Source organism: Haliotis asinina, chromosome 9 (assembly GCF_037392515.1).
Source record: "Haliotis asinina isolate JCU_RB_2024 chromosome 9, JCU_Hal_asi_v2, whole genome shotgun sequence".
Classification (NCBI taxonomy): Eukaryota; Metazoa; Mollusca; class Gastropoda; order Lepetellida; family Haliotidae; genus Haliotis; species Haliotis asinina.
This window is the reverse complement of record NC_090288.1, coordinates 50,940,507-50,962,840: the sequence shown is the minus strand read 5'-3', so window position 1 is coordinate 50,962,840 and position 22,334 is coordinate 50,940,507. Positions and strand designations below refer to the sequence as shown.

Here is a 22,334-nt window from a genome sequence, read left to right as displayed (position 1 = left end):
TATGGTCCAAACCACTGGGTCGAACTAATCTTTCACCAGTCAGTAAACCCAGGTGAAAGGACCTGTGAGTTCCCAATTAGAACTGGTCTTCAGTGACCCATCCTTGTCGCAAGACGCAACTAATGGGCATACGATTGTATCCCAATAGTGTAGATCAATGCTCTTGATGTCAACAACTGGATTGTCTGGTCCAGACTCAATTATTTGCAATGACTGTCATATAGGTGGAAAACTGCTGACTTTTGTCTTAAACAAGAAACAAATTTAGTCCCCTGGATCTGATTTCCTTAAAGAATAATAAAACAAACTACATGAAGCTGCATTTGTAGTGAACAGCACGGCAAATGCACTATTCCCATACAGGACTGTCTCTGTGGTGTAGTGGTTACAGCATCTGCACGGAGAGCGGAAGGTTGCGGGTTCAATCCCCAGCACAATCATATCAAAAGTTTTTAAAATATGGTACCTGCCAGACACCTGGCATTAATGGGTACAAGGACTGTTCAGCCTGGAGTCAGTATAATGTGTCTGAGGGGGTATTCATGCTTAACTGCAGCATCGTATCTCAGTGAGCTTGTAGCATGAAACCAGCTTAAGTCTGGGATAGTACAAGCACCCATGCAAACACATGCACAAGCAAAATATTCTTTTTCACCTCACCTCATCTATCCCTGCCAAATTACCACGAATCTGTGGTAAAGATCTGTTTTCACATAACAAAAAATATTGATTACTCTTTACCCTTAATGATACCCCTTCACTTTATGATGTCCACTTCCAGCAAAAGAAAACAAACAATCATTAGTTTACAAGCAACTTTAAATATTCATCTTTGAGAGTATTTGACAAAAATTATAAAATTATGTATCTCCACAGTTACCATGGTTACATATAAATACTGCTTCCAGACAGTGTAACATGCCTTTATGACAGCAACCACTTGAAGTACTACATATAATACACACTGTATGTACAGGTACCCAATGAGGGGACACAACACATGTTGAAAACAGTGAAACAGATAGTTTGTGATTTGTACCCAACAACATGATAGCAACATGTACAGAAAACGGCATTATAATATAAACTTAAAGAGTCAAAAACATGGGATTTTCTTGTGAAATCTGGTAGACATGCAACAGTTGTGAAAGGTCATCCAAGGTTTATGCTATCAAAATGATCAACAGTTATAGTTTAAACATCTTTTGTAACATGATATGTAATGCACCTTGGGTTGTAACCTTCCCAGGGAGTTGAGAATTTCTCACGCTGAACCAGTGAATGAGCTAATAGTGCGTTTAGTTTTGTGCCTCTTTTAGCAATATTCCTGCAATATCACAGCAAGGGTCACCAGAATTGGGCTTCACACATTGAACCCATGTGGGAAATCAAACCTGGGTGATTTCAAAATGAATTATCAGGTGATCTGATTTATCACTGGCCAGTCGTCCATAACAGATATTTTTCATAGTTCTATTGTCTGTATTCATATATTGAGCAATGTACATAAAGAACTGGAACTGCAGCCATCATGACAAAGTACAAATAAACATCCTTGAAACATTACCTACCTCATGAACGCGAGATTAAGCTCCTGAACTGGTCCTATAACTGTTCTTTGCCACATTTAATATTTCACATATCATAACAATAAATTTATTCTTGAATCAAATTCCACATTCTGATTGATAATATAGTGACTCCATGTCATTTCATAGGCTATCAACACAAAGTAAACTCTCAGGAAGCCAAACTCATTAAACCAAATGCACTGCCGTCTCCTGATTGGCTAACACTAGAGTGGGTGGAACTTACGCTCCAGCATAGTGTTGACAACTTCAACCAGTACAAGCACCTGGTTTTTAAGTGTTGCTGATTAAATTACAATCTGTGTATTTATTGTTGTTGACTTATTAATTCATAAGAACTGACAATCTGTTTTTACTTTTGTACCTCAATAGACAAATACACTTAAATCAGTATAAAATGATTTCCAATAAAAGCTACCTTCACAGAGAACAAGACCATCTGTTTCCACACAGTAACATACGCAGAGGAAACAACTGTAAGCACATATATACACCACTGGTCCAAAATATAGCTCATAGTATGAAATACATGGAAAGTCAACAATGACATGCTTGTTATGATTTCATATTTCCAAGTGTAACTGTACATCATGTTTATGTAAGGATGTGAAAGAACAACTTGAGTCTCTGATTTCTTTACTCAAGGTTACCATGGCTGTGTCCATTTGTCAGTAAGCCTATCTAAGCTGATTTATACATGTAAATAGCCTATTTTCATAAACTAAAGAAAAACAATTATTTTTACTTTATGATTAAACTATGTACAATGAAACCTTCCACAACTAGACTGAAGCATTCCTAGTGAAAATATGTCAAAGTAGAGCTACTGGACATGGGGAAAAGAGTTATATGTTGCTGCAAACGTATGTTTAGGTTCTCAGCAAAGTGTCCAGAAGACAAGGTTCGTGGATCAAGCACTCCTGAAGAACAAGGTGTCACTACACAGACTTTACTCTATGGGAGTGAGTGGAGTTTTATGTCACTTTCAGCGATATTCCTGCAATGGGATGCCAGAAATATGCTTCACTTATTGTGGCCATGTGGGGAATCGACTCATCTATATTACGAGTGGACGGTTTAACCTCTTGGCTATCCCACCATCCCTAACTCTGTAGGAAGTAAAGCTACAACAGTGTTGGTGTTGGTGTTGGTGTTGGTGTTGGTGTTGGTGTTGGTGTTGGTGTTGGTGTTGGTGTTGAAAAAGTGTTTTGCTGGGCTTGCAATACAGGAACAAAAACTGGACTGACCCTAAATACACATTTTTATTTGGGAAACTACCTGTAGCCTTCTGACCAAAACAATTCAGGAGACTACACTGATCAGTACCAAAACCTTAGTTCAAAATTACAAACATAAAAATATAAACTACATTCTATTTGACTGGTCTTAATGTAGAAGTTGAGTGAAAGGCAAGCATCGAATATTCAGCTGCTATTGGCCGAATGTAGTGAAACAACTGGGTTTATATAGCTGAACATGTACACAATGATGCCATGACTAAACACATGATTTCATACAAACTGTAAATAATACATATAATATATGTACATAATTTCAATAAAATCACAATATGAAAAAACAACAACACCAAACTGTCTGTACACCCAGCACTCCTTGCAAATGAAGACATCAACATAATGAAATAGTTAACATAAACATCCAACTTTAACATTTTCAGCAACAATCTGCCTCAGAACTGTTGGCTCCACAAACATCAATTTTCTCCCAGTTCTGTCTCTATCTGTTTCCAGTGGCAAAATATACTACATGGCCTTGACGAGTATCTAAAAATAGAACAAACACCTTGGCCTTCCTATATAAATAATCAGCCTACAATCAGCTGTCCACAGTGGCTACTTCACTTTGGCTTCCGTCTTTAGGAAAAACACTATAATCTGACACTACACATACAAGCTACTTTTGAAGAAGCTGGATATGAATCATATCCGTTACATTCACCGTTTCTATAAATCAGGTTCAAAATTTGTTACGGTTTGAAAAAATAAACTTGGTTTTAGACCATCTTCATAATACAGGTGGATCAGCTGACCTAAACAATGTACCTGTATTTCATCTGATCTCATTCAGGTAATGGGCATGTCACACTACATGATACAACAATTTTGTCCATACAAAAAGGTTGTTCTGGCCACACATGTAGAGTTCATATTTCCGTGTGACTTGCGGTTGCTTTAACTATTGGGCTGCCCCACCATCCCCTTGAAAATGTACCAGAATCATGACGGAATGTTACATATCTTCATAATCCAAAATATCATAACTCCTTTTTACTGAGATTTGGAACAAAAAGAGATTCAAATCTATATAAAACTCAAAATATGGCAAATGAAATATTCATTTTAAAATATGCTGCTGATAAACACCATACAGAAATGCTGACCAATTAAATCAAAGCTGCAATCTGAAAAAACCTGCAAACGTAGATCCAAATCTGAGCTAAGCCCCTCAAAACACCTACCATAAATGCTCGAAGAATGTCTGAAGCATTAAGTGTATACATCTCATCTGTCTCAAACGAAATGAATAACCTGTCCGAGCACACCATAACTTAAAGCGGACCTAATAACACTACTGCTACACAAGATTACGTACCAGTTAAAGATTTTTTTTTGTGTTTACTACCCTATTTGCCATATCAAGTGCCCTGTTAGAATTATACACAAAGGTGTAAGTAATTTTCACAAGCACCCTATACTAAGACCAAAACTTCAGTTGGTCAGTATTTTATTGTTCAAATATTACAGGAAACAGCAGACTACACATGGTCACAATCACATTGTTAATACTGGCAGAAACTTCAGTTGCTTCAGTTGACGTTTGAAGTTCCCTCTTTACCACTCTATCTCTGAAACTCTGTGGATTGTATTATTAAGTAACTTATTTTATAAGTGCACATAGAACTCAGTTTACTCATTATAGAGAATAAGGTAGTAATGACCTGCATGATATATCCAAGGGTGGTTTACTGGAAACTCTTTGTACAAAACATTCAGGAGCATATATGACAGCAACAGATAGTGAAGATACCCACATCCCGAAGATAGTCCATTAAGTAAGATTACCCGAAATAGAACACTGAACAGATTGTCAAAAGTTACAGTTGAAAAACTTTTGAAGAGTTATGGCTTTTACCAGTGCTTAGTTGTTTCTTAAACAGTAAGAGACTCAGCAAAATTCCAGCTATATGGCTGCTGTCTGTAAATAATCAACCCTGGACCAGACAATCCAGTGATCAACAGCATGAGCATTGATCTATGCAATTGGGATAAGATGATGTATCAACCAGTTCAGCATGCCTGACCATCTGATCCTGTTAGTCGCCTCTTACAACAAACAGTGGTTACTGAAGATCAACTCTAACCTGAATCTTCATGGGTTGTTGTTAAAAAAACATGGCTCCAGGAAACAAGAATAAACACACTGGCATTATTTTAGGACATAGTTTGGTTCATTACACAAGATAAACAAGGAGTCAAGAAGCCACCAAACAAATATCATAGATGCAGACGTTCATAACAAAAGAGCATAGCAAAATGTACTGTTTGTTTGGAGTGAAATATTAGAGAGAATTTTCATGTGACGCATTGGGTCAAGTGGCACATAATGTCCTCCGATCTGTTGGTTTGACTCAATGATTACCTTTAACACATCTGATTATAGATATAATGACTGTTCAATTCAGCATTATATTTCCTGTGAAGCACCCATGAAAGAAAATTGCTGTAATGTCCTGTAGGTGTCCAGCTCTGATCTCAGACCGGGATAGCTGAAGGGCAATCCTCTGATCTGCGACACCTCACCTCACGCTTGAGGGCACCTGACTTGGTTTCAGATTTAATCTTATACTTGACTCCTTCAATGGCCTAAAAAGAAGATAAGAAAGCACCAGATCTCATCTCTCATGTAATTAACATTACACCATCCTCTCTATGCTGTGAGCTGGTCAGCTAGAGGGTATTTGTTACATGCAAAATATTACACACAGCCATGCTAATGTTTTACCCAAGAAGAGTTTTAAGAGTTTTCATGACAATCTGATCAGTGTTACTAAGCTAATCACCCCAGTGTAATCTAACAGGCAGAGAGTCCATACATAAACCTTCATCACACCCACACAAATCACAGTCTCACACAAGAACACAACTAGCCTCCTATGTCTTCTCCTGGGAAGTTTCACGAGCATTCTCTGCAAAGTTGGGAACAGGAAGTTGTTCAGGTGTTGCTGGTTTTTCAGGCACTGGAACTACAACTGGAGCTGGCTTGACGCTCTTCTCTGGGGAGGAGTTCTGAGACTGCTCGGTGCTGGCACTGTCATCCTCCATGGATGGCCAGTTGGCAGGACTCTCACCCTTACTCAACCTCTCGTTGAGAGCCTTCAGTGCAAGTTGCCTGAAAATGAAGATTGGACATCAGTGTAACTTCACTCGTGTTATCAGATTCACCAAATTATGTCCTCCTGTAACTCTGCTCACACTATCTTAACAGTAAAACTGTCCTCACACTTCACATCAGTACAACTGTCATCCTCACACATTCACATCAGTACAACTGTCATCCTCACACAATCACATCAGTACAACTGTCATCCTCACACATTCACATCAGTACAACTGTCATCCTCACACATTCACATCAGTACAACTGTCATCCTCACACATTCACATCAGTACAACTGTCATCCTCACACATTCACATCAGTACAACTGTCATCCTCACACATTCACATCAGTACAACTGTCATTCTCACACAATCACATCAGTACAACTGTCATCCTCACACATTCACATCAGTACAACTGTCATCCTCACACAATCACATCAGTACAACTGTCATCCTCACACAATCACATCAGTACAACTGTCATCCTCACACATTCACATCAGTACAACTGTCATCCTCACACATTCACATCAGTACAACTGTCATCCTCACACATTCACATCAGTACAACTGTCATCCTCACATAATCACATCAGTACAACTGTCATCCTCACACAATCACATCAGTAAGACTGTCATCCTCACACAATCACATTAATACAACTGTCATCCTCACACATTCACATCAGTACAACTGTCATCCTCACACATCCACATCAGTACAACTGTCATCCTAACACATTCACATCAGTACAACTGTCATCCTCACACATCCACATCAGTAAGACTCTCATCCTCACACAATCACATCAGTACAACTGTCATCCTCACACAATCACATCAGTACAACTGTCATTCTCACACAATCACATCAGTACAACTGTCATCCTCACACATTCACATCAGTACAACTGTCATCCTCACACATTCACATCAGTACAACTGTCATCCTCACATAATCACATCAGTACAACTGTCATCCTCACACAATCACATCAGTACAACTGTCATCCTCACACATTCACATCAGTACAACTGTCATCCTCACACATTCACATCAGTACAACTGTCATCCTCACACATTCACATCAGTAAGACTCTCATCCTCACACAATAACATCAGTACAACTGTCATCTTCACACAATCACATCAGTACAACTGTCATTCTCACACAATCACATCAGTACAACTGTCATCCTCACACAATCACATCAGTACAACTGTCATCCTCACACATTCACATCAGTACAACTGTCATCCTCACACATTCACATCAGTACAGCTGTCATCCTCACACAATCACATCAGTACAACTGTCATCCTCACACAATCACATCAGTACAACTGTCATTCTCACACAATCACATCAGTACAACTGTCATCCTCACACATTCACATCAGTACAGCTGTCAACCTCACACAATCAAAACAGTAAAACTGTCATTCTCACACAATCACATTAGTTCAACCATCAACCTTACAAAATCAAAACAGTAAAACTGTCATTCCCTAAAACAGTGACTAAAATCACATCAGTACAACCATCCTCCTGTCACAAGTAAATCATTGCAATCGGTCTCCTTCAACTGTTTACAATCGGTCTCTCAAACTATAACTCACCTTCTTTTCTCACATAGTGACTAAGTGCAACCATCCTCCTCTCACAATCAAGTCATTACAATCGGTCTCCTTTCACACAATCCCATGAATACAATTCTCCTCCTTCTTTCACACAGTGACTAAAATACAACCATCCTCCTCTAACACTATAGTTATAATCGGTCTCCTTCTACACAATCTCTTGAGTACAACTCACCTCCTCCTCTCAGCATCCTGTGGGTCAGTCCCTGGGAGGCTAATAGTGATAGTTGACGGGGAGCTCACATCATATCGCCTCTGCGGTTTCTTACACAGCTTGATCCTCACCAGTCCCATGAAGACGGTATTTGATAATATAGCTATCAACGGTTGAACTTGTCGTGGAAAGAAGCTACAAATCAAGCAATTTTACAAGTGATAACATTACTCAAAATCAATAGCTGATAAGTATATGTAATATACTCACTTTCAAAAAGCCTGGCAGCTGTTATGAATTTGATTTGATTGATGAAAACAAACCAATGCCTATGATAACATAATGACACCTTCTTGCCCTAAATAAATCACAGTTTACTTGAACATAGCTTTTTGTTTTAGTATGTGAAAACTCTCATTACACATTATCACACTTCAACCTTGAGTGCTATATGGGGAAATTAACAGCACAATATGATCACTGTAGTTGTAGTACATTTACCCTACTAGCCCAAACATGGCTCTTAGCATTTAGTTCAGCCCTGCATGGACTGTTGTTTAAACAGGTTACTGGGCCTAATGGAACTTGAAAGACTTTGCTTTAAACAAATGACAGTGACACATAATTATCCACAAAATCATATATCGTTTACGGTTGATCATTCAACAGGTTATATGTGTTGAGAATTACCTTGCAAATGTAAAGTTATCAGCCATGTCACCTCTGTTTCCGTTGCTGTGTTTCTGGTAGAATCTCAGGTACACCCAAGACACAACTATCCCCCATCCAAACAAGATGGGATATGGTCCATCCAGCACATGAACCAGTTGCAGAACGATTGAGATGATAAATAGCAAAAGTGGAATGTGAGTGTTTCTCAGTTTGCCAAAGGGAGATGTAACTAAAATGTGATCAGGCATCACCTGTTTTACTGCCACAGAAAATCCAGCAATATAGCCTGCCATTCCGTGAATATTCACTGTGAACAAGATACGCTCGTCCTCGGTAACTAGGTAGACTAGCAAATAACACATAGCTGTGAGGATCCCAACAGCAATATTAACAATCAGGAAAAAGATGAGCATGTCCAAAGCACCCCACAAAGGCTCCAACAGCTTGCCACACAGAATGACAACCGCGATGTCGATGAGAACATCCCAGAAATGAAACTCGATGAAACAGTAGGTGAAAAACGAGTAAAAACTAAAATTCGGGGGCATGGCAAACCCTGGATTTATGGTAACGAAGGACACTACATATGTCAGAAATGAGAGAAGGTAGCCAAGTGTCACGGACACTGCTACGAATTTCACGACAACGCTGCTTTTTCCGAAAGCAGCTGACATTTGCTCTTTCAGGAAGGGAAGTTTGTTCTGTGCCATGGACGTCGCCATCTTGCATCGTGACGGTAACAATGATGACGTCAACATATGCCGAACTCCGCGACTCTCCACGTGCATTTGTTATGAAGATTACCTCCCTTTCCTTGGAAAACAAGTACTCAGCATCGCCTGGGTAAAGTGTTTGGGCACTGGCCAAGATGGTTCATATTGGCCGTACTTTCGTCTCTAAAATATGCAAGCGAAATATATCACTGACAAAGACAGAAACGGTTTGGCTCTGCCCTTTGTCTTATCAACGTGTGGATTATCCGTGGTTTTATCATACTGATCACTGTATCACATTGAACCGAAGCAGTTGAGTTGATTTGAGTTTTACGTCGCATCTGCATTATTTGAGCCATGTAGAAACGTAACCAGTTACAGGTCTGCATGCGTATACATTTCAAGCACACATGAACTTCTCAAAATACGCATGCATTTATGACATTATTATTCACTAACAGCAGAAAAGTCATAGAAATAGTCATGGCACCGAATTTAAATGCCTCTCAAAGAAGTCAAGGAATTTAGATTCAAGCAGCGGAGATACACGTACTGAGGGACAGTTCATAATTTATGGCTAGTCGGGATGGTAAATATCCACAGTCACTGGCTGTTTTATTCCAGCAATATCACAGCGGCGGGACACTAATACGAATGGGTTTCCGACGTTATTACTCTTGTAGGGAATCGAACCCGAGTCTTCGATGTGATGAGCGAACGCCTTATCCACTAATCTACCCGACCGCCCCTCATTTTGAAGTGCTCGATGGCAAGACAATGAAACCGAGAAAATGATGGATTTGTTTGAGTGGCTCGGCCATTTACATAAACGTATATGGTGCAAACGTATGCGTTATTTCTAATGGCAGTATTTGAATTACATGTAAAGAGATCGTGAATATTAACATATTTCCTTGTGGTATCTATATACAAGCGCTTTTAGCGTTAGTTGATATATCACTGCAACCGAACTTGAGACGACTGTGTACATACAAGTTTGACTACCTTAATTCAGGTCAAGATATTGGATTCATAGTTTATTTACAGAGTTTTAAATTCGCCCATTGCATTCACAAAGTCGTCAGGGTAACGAATTCTAAGTTATAATTGTGTCTGGTAGGAAAGGTTTTTCATGTGTTTTTGTCCTGCAGCTTATTGTTTGTAACTTGGCATCGTTTCTGAGATTGTACTGACTGTTGTCAGAGACCGTTTTAGGTACAAGGTCGCATGCGTAGCTAGGGGCGAGGTTGATGTTCATTTTATAGAATTTTACCAATTTGATGTTACGCCTTGTTTCTTTTAATGGTTTAAAGTTACTTTCAACATATGATTTTCGATGACTAGGTCCGCGAACGGCGCCACGTATGGTGCGGAGATTGATCACTCCTACAGTTAGCACAAACATAACAACAGTAATCAAATATCGGTTTTACGAATGGCGTGTACATGGTTTTGGGTGTTTTCCTAGAAAGGCGATATTCGAAACCTCGACGACAGTTTATCATGGGACTGACTTTGTCAACAATATCGTCAATATGACCTTACATGCACAATCACTCTGAAAGGTTATGCCTTGATGTTTATGATTTTGGACTTCATGTATCGGGGTTTGGTTCATATTTAACGTCGGAATCGCATGAGTTCTATTACTGCGAGGAAAACTTACTGTGCCTGTTTCATAACGGTTCACGTTAACCTGTTACTTTTCTGCTCAGATTGAGATTCGGTTTATGTTATAGAGTATCCCTGATCCCATCAACTGTATCGTTGATGTACACCATGAAGAGGAGTGGTCCCAAGACGAAACCTTGGGGTACGCCAGCGAGTACAGTTTTTGATCAGAGCAGTATCCATTAATGACAATGTTTTGTGAACTGTTTTCTGGGTAACTTTCAAACAAATTCAAAAGAGATCCTTCGATGCCCTAGGTTTTATGCCTTTATCCCCGCAGCGCGTTTAGTGCGAAACGGGGGATATAGTATTTGACTCTGTCCGTCAGTCCGTACGAAATGGAATAAATAACGGTTGCCTACATTCTTTTCATATTTGGTACCCAGGTTCATCACAGTATGAGAAAGGTGACCTTCATTTCAAGGTCACACGGGGACTTTAACCTTTTACCCTTGTCAGCGAGGTATCTCAAGAACCAGTGGCTGGATTTTTTTCATATTTGACAACAAGCTTTATCTAAGGATGGCATAGGGCCCCGTTGATTCTGCTGACCTTTACATCATTTACAAGGTCACACTGACACTTAGAACGTTTCAGCATGTTCACCTAAATGTTTAGCTTGTCAACGAGATATCTCAAGAACCGGTCACTGGATTTTCTTCATAGTTGACACCAAGCTTCATCTACAGATGGTATTGGGCCCAGTCGATTTTGGTGACCTTCGCGTCATTTTCATGGTCATTGCGACCATTTTGAAGGTTTCAGCAACGAAGTTTGATTTAATAATCTGCGGCGGTTGATTTTGTCACCTTAGTGACAATGCTTGTGATATTATGCCTTTATATCAAAACCCTTACTGATGTCACAAACAACGGCCCTGAACTCTTTACCATCATTAAGGTTTGAATGGTTTAGTTGTTTGATGAAGGTTAAAGCCACAAAGATAGCTTTTTGAAAATGCAACTACTGTTCCTGTGGAGACAGTCTTGGATCCAATAACTTTGACATCATCCTTGGATCCGTTTATATAAATGGATCTATGGGTGTTATGGTTCGAACGAATCTGGCTGTAGGATTTATTTCTGATTTTTTAGATTTTGAATAAGATATACCGTTGACTTTACCATTTGCCAGGGCGGGGAAGACGGATGTCGTTAAGGTGCTATGTGAACGAAAGCAACAAAGACGAATGAAATAAAGAGAAATGAATCAATACTACTTTTCAGCTTGATACGAAACAGCGTCAGTCTAAGTAAACTTAGTCTCAGTGTATTTCGTTACACTCCACCACTGAGTCTAACAAAACCTAGTAGAAGGTCGCGTCAGGTAACCTTTGAGCAACCAATGACAGTCCACTCAAATGCGAGACGGTTAAATAGATTTTACCAATCAGACAAAGGCTACTATTTAGGGCTCGGAGGGACTTTCAAAATATCGAGGTCAGTGACACAGATCTCTCCACAAACAAAAATCCGCATGTAACACAATTATTCGACCTGCAGTATATACGCGTTGGGGTTTCTGGTGACATGGTTACCATTAGCTAATATTTCCACAAGATGACATCCTTGAAAATGCCAAAAACACCATTTCCAGCGACTGTTTACTCACCGTCATGGTTGTACGTACGCCGTGTGCGTCACCCGTAAGCGAGGGTACGCTAAATAGCATTCGGAATCGTTCGGGTACGAACCTTTTCGAGATAAAACGTTCAAAAGGTGTATGCGAGTGTCCACTTTTGCGATTTGGTAAGCTGTGTTCTGATTGGTCAGTCTCAAAGGTTACCTGAAGCGACCTCCCATGAGGTTTTGTTAGACTCAGTAGTGGAGTGTAACGAAACATACTGAGGATAAGTTTAACTGGAAACAGCGTTTTCATTCGATCTTCAGAAAACAGAAAAATAACCCCCACACAAGATTTTGATGTAAATTAAACATCGGCTGAAAACAATAATCCAGTGCATGATTACCAACAATGTATTACATCAATTCACACTTGTCATTGAAACCAAGGACCACGAAGATTTGAACACAAAAGAGCTATTCTTTAAACTGTTTCTGTTTTACTCCTCGTTCGGCAGTATTTCAGCTATAATATTATGGCGTCGGTCTGAAAATATGCAAGTCTTGATCAGACAATCCAGTGAAAAAAAGTACTAGAATCTGTACATATGCTACATTTCACCACTTTGTAAAGTGCAATAATAACCTGTATCTGAGTAACAAGTGGTACGTACGTACATAGGTTATGTCCCAGTATGACGGACTTACGTGTCAGTATCAAACAATCAATTATTAAGTAAACATACTTTCATATTTTGAAAAAGACGTGATCATCTACAAGCAAGCAAATGAGTAGTAGTGCGGAGTAGGAGGAAATTAAGTGTCTCAACTTCTCAATTTTATTTAACTTTAAAACCTTTTACTATAAAAAAAAATCCTGGCACAGGAGGAGGTTCTTTGTAAGGTATGGCTAATGATATTTGATTACAAAAAAAGAACTGGCTCTTTGGGATATGGGATTTATCATTCCAGCTGTTACTTCATGTATGCTTGAAAAACACAACACGTACCTTGATTCCTGCAAAGTAGCAGGCACGTTTGGCTGTAGAATTATTCTCGTGTGGTGTTTCATTCTCAATTGCCGAACTGTATAAACTTTGTTCTTTTTTAACGGTCAGTAGGCGTGTGTATGAATTACCTCCCCTATATATGCCGAACTGTACTACATCACTTAAGTCAACTCACCCAGTAGTGTGTCCCCACTGTGTTCATCACAATAGTTGTTGAAATATATTACTAAGACATGTATACTCTTTGTTAAGAAACGTTTGAAAAATATGCCTGGTATTTATCATACCTTTACTCAGTTTCAAATATTGTACCTTTGAGAACATTACATTTATTGAGGCATTAGGTTTTGACAGGGTTAGGTTGAAGTTTGGGCGCAAGCTCAGGGCGAGTTGATCGGAAGTAGTCAAGCTTCTGCATATGGCGGTTCTTTCCTTCACACAGTGGAACATTATGAAATGATCGCAATAAGATCAGCTAAGTTATGGTTATGCCTTTTAGGTAGTGATTTAACAAAAACATTACAGTCTTCCACATTGTAGATGACATTGTTGCAGTGTCGGCAGGTAACCCATAATTTGTATGTTTCATACAACTGTCAAATGCGGCGTTGGACAAAGGTCCTCGGTTCGAACCCAATAAAACCTCAAGCTTGTGGCCTAACACTTTTTTTTCATCTAAATGCTAAACACACCGCGATAATGAATCATTCTTATTTTTCATAATTACATATGTTTTATAAATACTGTCATCTTTACATGACGTTGACCACATGATGTATTTTGCTTGTGAATGTTTGTAATTTGTTTCTCAAAACTATGTTCAGTTGTAAATTAATACTTTTTGTCACCTATTAAGTAACCATATTCTATTTGCAGTAAACTGAAAAGAAATAGTAGAAGATGTCGCTTGATTTTCTCACACAAATCCTTGAGGAGATTGCTTTGGAAGGTCTGGATGGTAAGTTGATGAAATCCCAATAAACTTTATATAAAATCAGTTTAATTATGGACAAAAATAATAATATTTTATAGCCATTTGGATATCATTGTTAATGAGGTGGAATTTTGTTTCAAAATGAGCCAGAATGCCTTAAGCAATATGTCACTGTTGTTTTTAGCACGAATGGCACCTTTCATGCAGTAAAGGCTATTGGTGTAGATCACTACTGGCTACCGAACGATTATTGCAGCATAACAGCTGTCACCCATACACCAGTGTCACATGTGTGTAGTTATGGTCAATTGCCATTCCAGTATTTTTCATTTAACAATAATAAAGGACAGCAAAAGAAAATTCTTCAACGTATGCAACTCAAGGGAAAAATTAAAGATAAAGTTATGAACCCAATAAGACAAATTTAACTTAGTTGTGGGGACGTCCCACAACCTACATAATAGCAAGTTCAAGTTCACAAGTCATTAATTCTTTCATTCCTTCTTCATCTACTGTAGAAAAAACATTCAAATACTTGCACAATCAATTATTCAAGATTCCTGTATGATGTGACTATATGAATTATTTCCAAATGGCATCAGAATTTAGAAATGTGATAGCTGTTACAGTTAGTTGTGAGAAAACTTCTATTTATACTGCCATGATTCCCTTCGCAGTCTGGCCTCACTGGTGAATAACTAATTCAGTATCACTATTAATTCTGTTTCATTATTTTACCAAACAGTGGAGTAATTTTGTAAATACCTCTAAAATATGTCAATAACTGTTTGCTGTCCAGCAGGTGTTGATAATGGGAGCTTTTACCTATAGTGTGATTGCTTTGGGAAGCAGTTAGTCAGAGGACAGTTGGTTAAGAGACAAATATTATTGAGTATCTGGTTTAGAGAGTGTCTGGTAGCAGAGTAGTTGGATAAGAGTGAGTCAAGTTAAGTCTGGGCTAGTACAAGCAGCCACACATACACAATGCCGTTGCCATATGAGCAAAATTTTAGAACAATGTTAAACGCCATTTCACCTTACTTCATCTTATTCCCCACCTGACTGGTTTGTTCTCAATCCTACCTGCCTGTTTTAGTAGTTTTTACCTGGCACTCCTACCAGATTGTTCTAGCTGTTCTACTTAACTCTCACAAACTGTTCTCATCACTTTTCTATCCAGGAATCACGTTGACCACGTTATGGACGAGGCTGGAGCAGAGGAAAGGGTTTCAGATAACTGTTGATGACAAGTCTAAAACGTATCTGTGGAAGAGCTTTGCAGGTCATGCTGACCTGCAATTCTATGAGATGCAGGAGCCCCGCCCACCTCTTGTCCATGTGAACAGATTTGACTTCATTGATCCTGACACTGGCTTCTGGATTGACACAGTGAGTCGTTCTGGGACAGGGATGTACCCGACCTGTTGCACAAAGTGGACAGCAAACCAAAATTACTAAGGCCATAAAAGGCAAATGTGGTTCTGATTACGCTGGAATTCTGATGGCAACCCTATTTTTTTTTAGTGTTATGAATGAAATAAGTTTTCAGGTACCATTGTCTTTTCCTATCTACCTACCCTATCTTTTGAAGATGTATAATCAGAACCACATTTTTTTTCATTTGGGCTAATTTCAAAGGTTGAATTGCAGGAAATGTGAAAAGTTATAAAATAGTAAAGGGTCCAGAGATGTAATATTTAGTCATTATTTTTCAGTAATAATTTATTATTTCATTTTTTTTTCAGACCTTGGTACAATGTATATTGTTCCGCATCTTTTGGTATTATATTTTTCTGCTTCCTTTCTGTTCGGACATGCATTCTGGTTACTCATTTCAGTGTTGTGTAGACCATGCTGGGGATGGGTATTTTATACAGGAATGTTTAGGGAGGAATCTCTGTCTTGTTTTCTGTATACATGAGACAAAGGCTTTTGCTGGCTCACTCACTCACTGCTCTTGGCTTCATCATTTTAATGCTTTAAAAGAGACATTGAATGAAGTGCACATTTGAACTTGGACTTATGCAAAATTCTTGTTCAAAGAGTTGTTTTGATTGGTTGTTTATTTCAAGCTTTTGAGGAAGACAAATTCAATAATAATAGTGGAAGAGTGGGCATTGGAAGTGGTAGCAATGGTTTTTGCTATGTTCCATGGGATATAACACAGTGGTAAAATAAATGAACACCCACGAAAGAGAGTGAGAGGGAGACAACTCTAACTTGACTAGAACCCTTGTTGAAGTACTGCAATTATATATATTACTAGTCAGTGTGACAAAACATAGTTCACTGTTCTTATGAATGAAGCTGTGCTGCAAACACTTTGTGAAATGGGTATCAGGATATTGATCTGACTTCCGGTGTAAACTGATGCCGATGTTATGAGTGGATATTGGAGGACGGAGTTGTGGAAGATATTGATTTTTTCAGGACCTTGGCCCCAACATCTACCCCCTCAAGATGATCACAGGTGAGGACGTGCAGGGGTCTTGTGAAACCTTCCTAACCAGGAAAGATGTCACAGATGAGGTTCAAGATGGAGAGTGGAAAATCAAATTGTCACTGGATGATGCTGTAAAGAGGTGATTGCCCATGAGGTGTAGGGTTTTTATTGGGGTATCAGTACCTTATGCTTGTTAGAAGACTAGACTTAATTCCACTCACTCACTCACTAGTGGTGTACCGATTAATCAGTTTCATCGATGATCGATCGTTAGTAAAAAGTAATTAAGGAATCGATCGTAAAATCTGTGATTGATCATGATTGGTTAATATGTACCTACATTTTTGTGCAATGTAAGGCTGTATGTTACACTGTTTTCAATGTGAATTTCACTCATTTAATACTTTTATCACACCATGTGTATCCATCTCTGGTCCTGTTAGTCAATATTTCTTTATAAAGGCAACCATATTAATGCATGACAAGGAGATCCCTGATTGGCTCACATGAGTAAATGTGACTCGTAACAGCCAGTGCCAAGACTGGGAAATATTCTTTTATCATATCGCTTCCACTTTTACAAACATGTTTGACTGGAAGTTAGACACTAACTTCATGGTTGATTATTAATCAACGACCGATCGTTTTCATATTCCAGTGATCGATCATGAAAATTGAACCAATACCCAACATTATCTCACTCACTCACTCACTCACTCACTCACTCACTCACTCACTCACTCACTCACTCACTCACTCACTCACTCACTCACCACAAAATGATCATCCTTACCACTTTTAACAATGTAAGAATCCTGTAGTTAAATTACTGTTCTCCATTCAAGTGTTTTTTACTCTTTTGTTTCATTGATTAATAAAAGGAAGTTGTATTTATTGGACATGATTTTCATATGAATATGGTGGCGGTAGGGTAGCCTAGTGGTTAAAGTGTTCTCTTTTCACACTTAAGAATCAAATTCGATTTCGCACATGGGTAGTGTGTGTGAACCCCATTTCTGGTGTTCCCTGCCATCATATTTGCTGGAATGTTACTAAAAGCGGCATAAAACCATCATCACTCACTCACTCATGTGAAAATAATCTTCACTGTACAGAAAGCTTGTTCTTCACCTGTCTGCTGTGTTGAATCTAGGTGGGGAGACAAGCTAGTGGTGGTAGCTAGCCAGCCGCTGAGGACAACAACCTTGCTTGGAACTGAAGGCAAATCAACTTTGCGCATTGATGATATCGAGTACTGCCTTCTGGAAAGAATTGCAAGGTAAATATGTTTCATGTTGCTAGTCCTGAATAAGATTGGGGTAATACTAATAGTAATTGTGAGCTTAAACAGTGCTCGTACCCAGACATTGCCTGCTCACTGTGCTACATCATCATCTGTTATACTTTCTGATACTTTTTTAACTCCTTTGGATCATACAACCATACTGCTTGTTAGGCGCAATGAACTGAACACTTGCATTGCCAGCACATCCTCTCGTGCACTGATTTTACAGCTGGGTGAACTGAGACAATGCCAATCTAAGTATCTTGTCTTGGAATATATGGATATGTGCCCACCTCGGGGCCTGAACCTTGGTGCCTCCTCCAGGGATCCAAACCGTGCCATCAACGTGATAGGCAGCATGATAAGCCTTACAACAACAAACAGACAATTCATGTTATTTGAGTCAGAAGTATTTGTCTGTTGTACAAACTGTCATCCTGTTGTACATCAAATTTTAAGTAAATGTAGTTGTGTTGGTACACTTTATTGACTCTGCTGTGAGATATAATCTAAACAAAAGCAACACTTTCTTAATTTATAAAAACAAAAATCAGTGTAAATTATCATAGTTATAGCATGTGCATGTATACTGGACAAAAATAGTTAGGGATATATGTAAATTTTGAAATTATGAATAATGATCTATTTGTTTATTGACACACTGATGAAATTTCAATCATAAAAGTACCAATATCTCTAACTTATTTTGTCCAGTATATGTGTATTCTTGAATATATGCAGTCTTAAATGCAGCATGGACCCCTTGTCACCTGACACGCAAGTTGTACTTTGTTTAGATCACGTTACAATGGCGAGGTCACCACACACTCAGAGACCACAGGAAGTCTGGGGGTGTTCAAGATCGAGTCCAAGAAGCTTTTCTATCACTGTAAGAAGCTAGTGAAACTAAAGCTGATCACAAAGCAGGTGGGTTAGCATTGATTGTAACTTCTTATGTGATTGTTCATGAAACTATAACAGCAAAGGACTGTCAATAAAATCAGACACCTTCACTCTGCCTTCTGGAATTTCTCATTAGCAGTTGGTGAGGCATTCTTGGTTAGAATTGCTTCTGTCAACCTATTGTTCGAGGTAACTTACTGGGTTTTGTTGTGATGGTGTTCTGTGTCAGAGAGTCAGTGTTTGTTGTGCTGTGGTCTGTATCAGAGAGTCCTTGTTTTGCTGTGCTGGTGTTCTGTATCAGAGAGTCAGTGCTTTGTTGTGCTGGTGTGCTGGAGTCAGTGCTTTGTTGTGCTGGTGTTCTGTATCAGAGTGTCAGTGTTTTGTTGTACTCTTGTTTCGTATCAGTGAGTCAGTGTTTTGTTGAGCTGGTGTTCTGTATCAGAGAGTCAGTGCTTTTTTGTGCTTGTGTTCTGTATCAGAGAGTCAGTACTTCATCGTGCTGGTGTTCTGTATCAGAGAGTCAGTGTTTTGTTGTGCTGTGCTCTGTATCACAGAGTCAGTGTTTTGTTGTGCTCTTGTTTTGTATCAGTGAGCCATTGTTCTGTTGTGTAGGAGTTCTTTATCAATGAGCCAGTGTTTTGTTGTGCAGTCATTCTGTATCCGAGACGAGAAGGGGAAGCAACTGAACTGTCGACTGATGCATCTGCGGCGATACTTCAGCCGGATCATGAGCAAGTCACGCCTGCTGCTGGAGTCTGTGTGCAAATACCTGGAGGGCAAGGAGAATCACTGGGAGGTCACCACCATCGTCCGGGAGGACTTTGTACGTACATCATAGAACTCTTGATTACCTGCTTTAGGTCAGCAAGTTTACTTTATGCACCCCAGACATGTTCACTCAGCACTGTTTCAACCCAAGTAGTTTCACTTATGTTGTTTCACCCCACAGTTTCACCACATTTAGAGGTTGTTTCACCTCAGCAAAGAAATATTATTATTATCAACTATAAGATTGTTCCAATAGTAGGAAATCGAACCAAGGTCTTAAGCATGAGCTTTTAGCAAGGCATGTTGTTTGGGACCTGCCATTTTGAAAACCCACACAAAATGTGAAAATATTTCTTAGAAAAAAAGGTTTTAGCATGTTTACTGTATGGTGCTCTATTTGCAGGATCTGCCAGAGATAGCATTCAAAAGGTTGATAAAAGACAAATCATTCTTCGTGGTGCAAGATATGCCATACCGCCAGTTCTACCCTGATGCACCAGAGGAGGAGTTTCTCACAAAGTAAGTCTGCATGTCTTCTCTGCTGATGCAGAGCTTAGAGACTCTATACCGTGGTCATACAGAGTGTAGAGTCTGTGTACACCTTGGTCATACAGAGGGTATAGACTGTGTACACCTTGGTTATACCAAGTGGAGTCTGTACACCTAGGCCATACAGAGTGTAGAGTCTGTTTACACCTTGGTCATACAGAGTATAGGGACTGTACACCTCAGTCATACAGAGTGTACTCTGTGCACATTGGTCATACAGAGTGTAGGGACTTCATACACCTTGGCCATACAGAATGTGGAGACTGTATAAGTATGGCGTGCAGAGTGCAGATACTGTGTTCACCTTGGTCATACAGAGTGCAGATACTGTGTTCACCTTGGTCATACAGAGTGCAGAGACTGTGTTCACCTTGGTCATACAGAGTGCAGAGACTGTGTTCTCCTTGGTCATGCAGAGTGCAGAGACTGTGTTCACCTTGGTCATACAGAGTGCAGAGACTGTTCACCTTGGTCATACAGAGAACACAGACTTTTTCATAACTGAGCCCCTTGTACCTAGATGTACGACTGCAAACATTTACTTTCACACACAAGTGATGGCATATGTGGGGTTTAAGGCGTTTGCTTGTCATGGCAAAGACCCGGGTTAAGTTCTCCAGTGGGTACACTGTGTGAAGCCAATTTCTGATGTCTGCTTCAGCATGAAACTCACTCTTTCACATACAGCCATGTCTCTACCAGCAAACATTCATTAGGGTTAATGCAATGTTTCTGCCAGGTCATTCCTGAAGGAACGGAACTTGAAAGTCATCAAGCTGGTGAAGCCATTCAAGGAGGAGGCGGACGATGATGATGATGACGATGAAGATGACAAGGTTGCAGGTGAGCTGATTACAACATAACTTGAAGGCTGTTGGTAAGGGGAGGTAAGGTAGTGGTTAAAGTGTTCTCTCGTTATACCTAGGTCAGGCATAGGTGCAAACAGTATGTCTAAATCCCCCGGTGTTTCTAGAATATTGCTAATACCCATCATACTGTTGTACAAGGCTACTCATTATCGACCAGTCCTTTTGAGAAACATTATTCATCATTTTTCTTTAATATCTATTTTCAGTAATATGATAATAATAATTGTGATCCAATTGTATTCAGTGGACTCTGTCAATACCAGCATTACTCGGGACCAAACAAAAATGCTGGTTTTGACAAAGTGCCGGTATAGGCAGTTTGCCTCATGACGTCAACGCACAGCGGAAGTCATACTGTCTCTTGATCATTCATGTTAACTTCAAACTTCTTAATGTATTCATCTCTCCTCTTCAAAATATCAGACACTGTCTGTCTGCTGATTCCGTATGTTGATGCTAATGCTTTCTGTGTGGGTTGTGGCGTTTTATCAAAATCTTCTATCAGCTGCACTTTTTGTTGAAGTGTCAACTCATATCTTGCACGTTTTGCGGGCCAAGACTTTTTGGCAATACTGACCGTTACACTACTGACATTATATGATTTTTACCTTAAATACCCTCTAATTGCTCTATGTATGTGACACATACCACTCACTAGTTAACAAGATACTGATTGACACTTCCCATTTCTGAATAATATCGGGAAATGTGTTGTTACAGTGTTTACAGTCAAACTGCCCACTATTCATCACTCTATGTAAGGGACACATATCACACACTAATTAACAAGACACTAATTAACACTTCCCATTTCTGAATAATCTTGGGTAGTAACCGTGAATTGTGTTGTTACATCATTTGGACCTAATTGCATCAAAGTGTTGCGCCGTCTTTCAAGTACCGGTTTTCACAGATTGTTTTTATAACAATTTGTTCATTGGGACTGAAAACCAATGCCGATATCAAGAGTAGGCAGAAGCCAATGTTTACAGACGTTTCTATATGATAATTAAGTGCATTTCTGCCGGGATCGAAACTCTGTGCCATTGTAGAGAGAATGCCAATGTTTACAGAAGCCGATATTGGCAGAGTCCACTGTATTTGAGGAACTGTCAGTCTTTATCTCCTGACTTTGAGAAGCCTTTGTACATGACGACATTTTTTACAT

The 22,334-nt window shown here is 39.3% G+C and overlaps 2 protein-coding genes across 2 annotated transcripts in view; one reads left to right on the top strand and one right to left on the bottom strand.

Moving 5' to 3' along the window:
• Positions 1-801: 801 nt before the first annotated feature.
• On the bottom strand, positions 802-9,209 carry LOC137296226 (transmembrane protein 115-like). The gene is made up of 3 exons (XM_067827965.1): positions 8,478-9,209; positions 7,809-7,982; positions 802-5,999 (listed from the first exon to the last, which is right to left on the bottom strand). Exons 1-3 carry the CDS (start codon positions 9,179-9,181, stop codon positions 5,762-5,764), a joined length of 1,116 nt encoding a protein of 371 aa, XP_067684066.1. The 5' UTR covers positions 9,182-9,209; the 3' UTR covers positions 802-5,761.
• A 4,357-nt stretch (positions 9,210-13,566) lies between these two features.
• Positions 13,567-22,334, top strand: part of LOC137297012 (general transcription factor 3C polypeptide 1-like) — a 272,609-nt gene continuing 263,841 nt past the window's right edge. Inside the window, exons 1-9 of the mRNA XM_067828957.1 lie at positions 13,567-13,979; positions 14,292-14,373; positions 15,530-15,738; positions 16,780-16,931; positions 17,946-18,071; positions 18,875-19,004; positions 19,630-19,803; positions 20,152-20,267; positions 21,037-21,140. Of these exons, the coding sequence (XP_067685058.1) occupies positions 14,316-14,373; positions 15,530-15,738; positions 16,780-16,931; positions 17,946-18,071; positions 18,875-19,004; positions 19,630-19,803; positions 20,152-20,267; positions 21,037-21,140 (1,069 nt within the window). The 5' untranslated portion in view covers positions 13,567-13,979; positions 14,292-14,315. The remainder of the gene's footprint in view (positions 13,980-14,291; positions 14,374-15,529; positions 15,739-16,779; positions 16,932-17,945; positions 18,072-18,874; positions 19,005-19,629; positions 19,804-20,151; positions 20,268-21,036; positions 21,141-22,334) is intronic.

Excerpts from the sequence above, each read along its gene's own strand:
- LOC137296226 (XM_067827965.1), bottom strand. The coding sequence starts at position 9,181 with ATGGCGACGTCCATGGCACAGAACAAACTTCCCTTCCTGAAAGAGCAA. Across the intron at positions 7,983-8,477 it reads GATAACTTTACATTTGCAAG|CTTCTTTCCACGACAAGTTC; the intron begins GTAATTCTCAAC and ends CTTGATTTGTAG. Across the intron at positions 6,000-7,808 it reads CAGGATGCTGAGAGGAGGAG|GCAACTTGCACTGAAGGCTC; the intron begins GTGAGTTGTACT and ends CTTCATTTTCAG.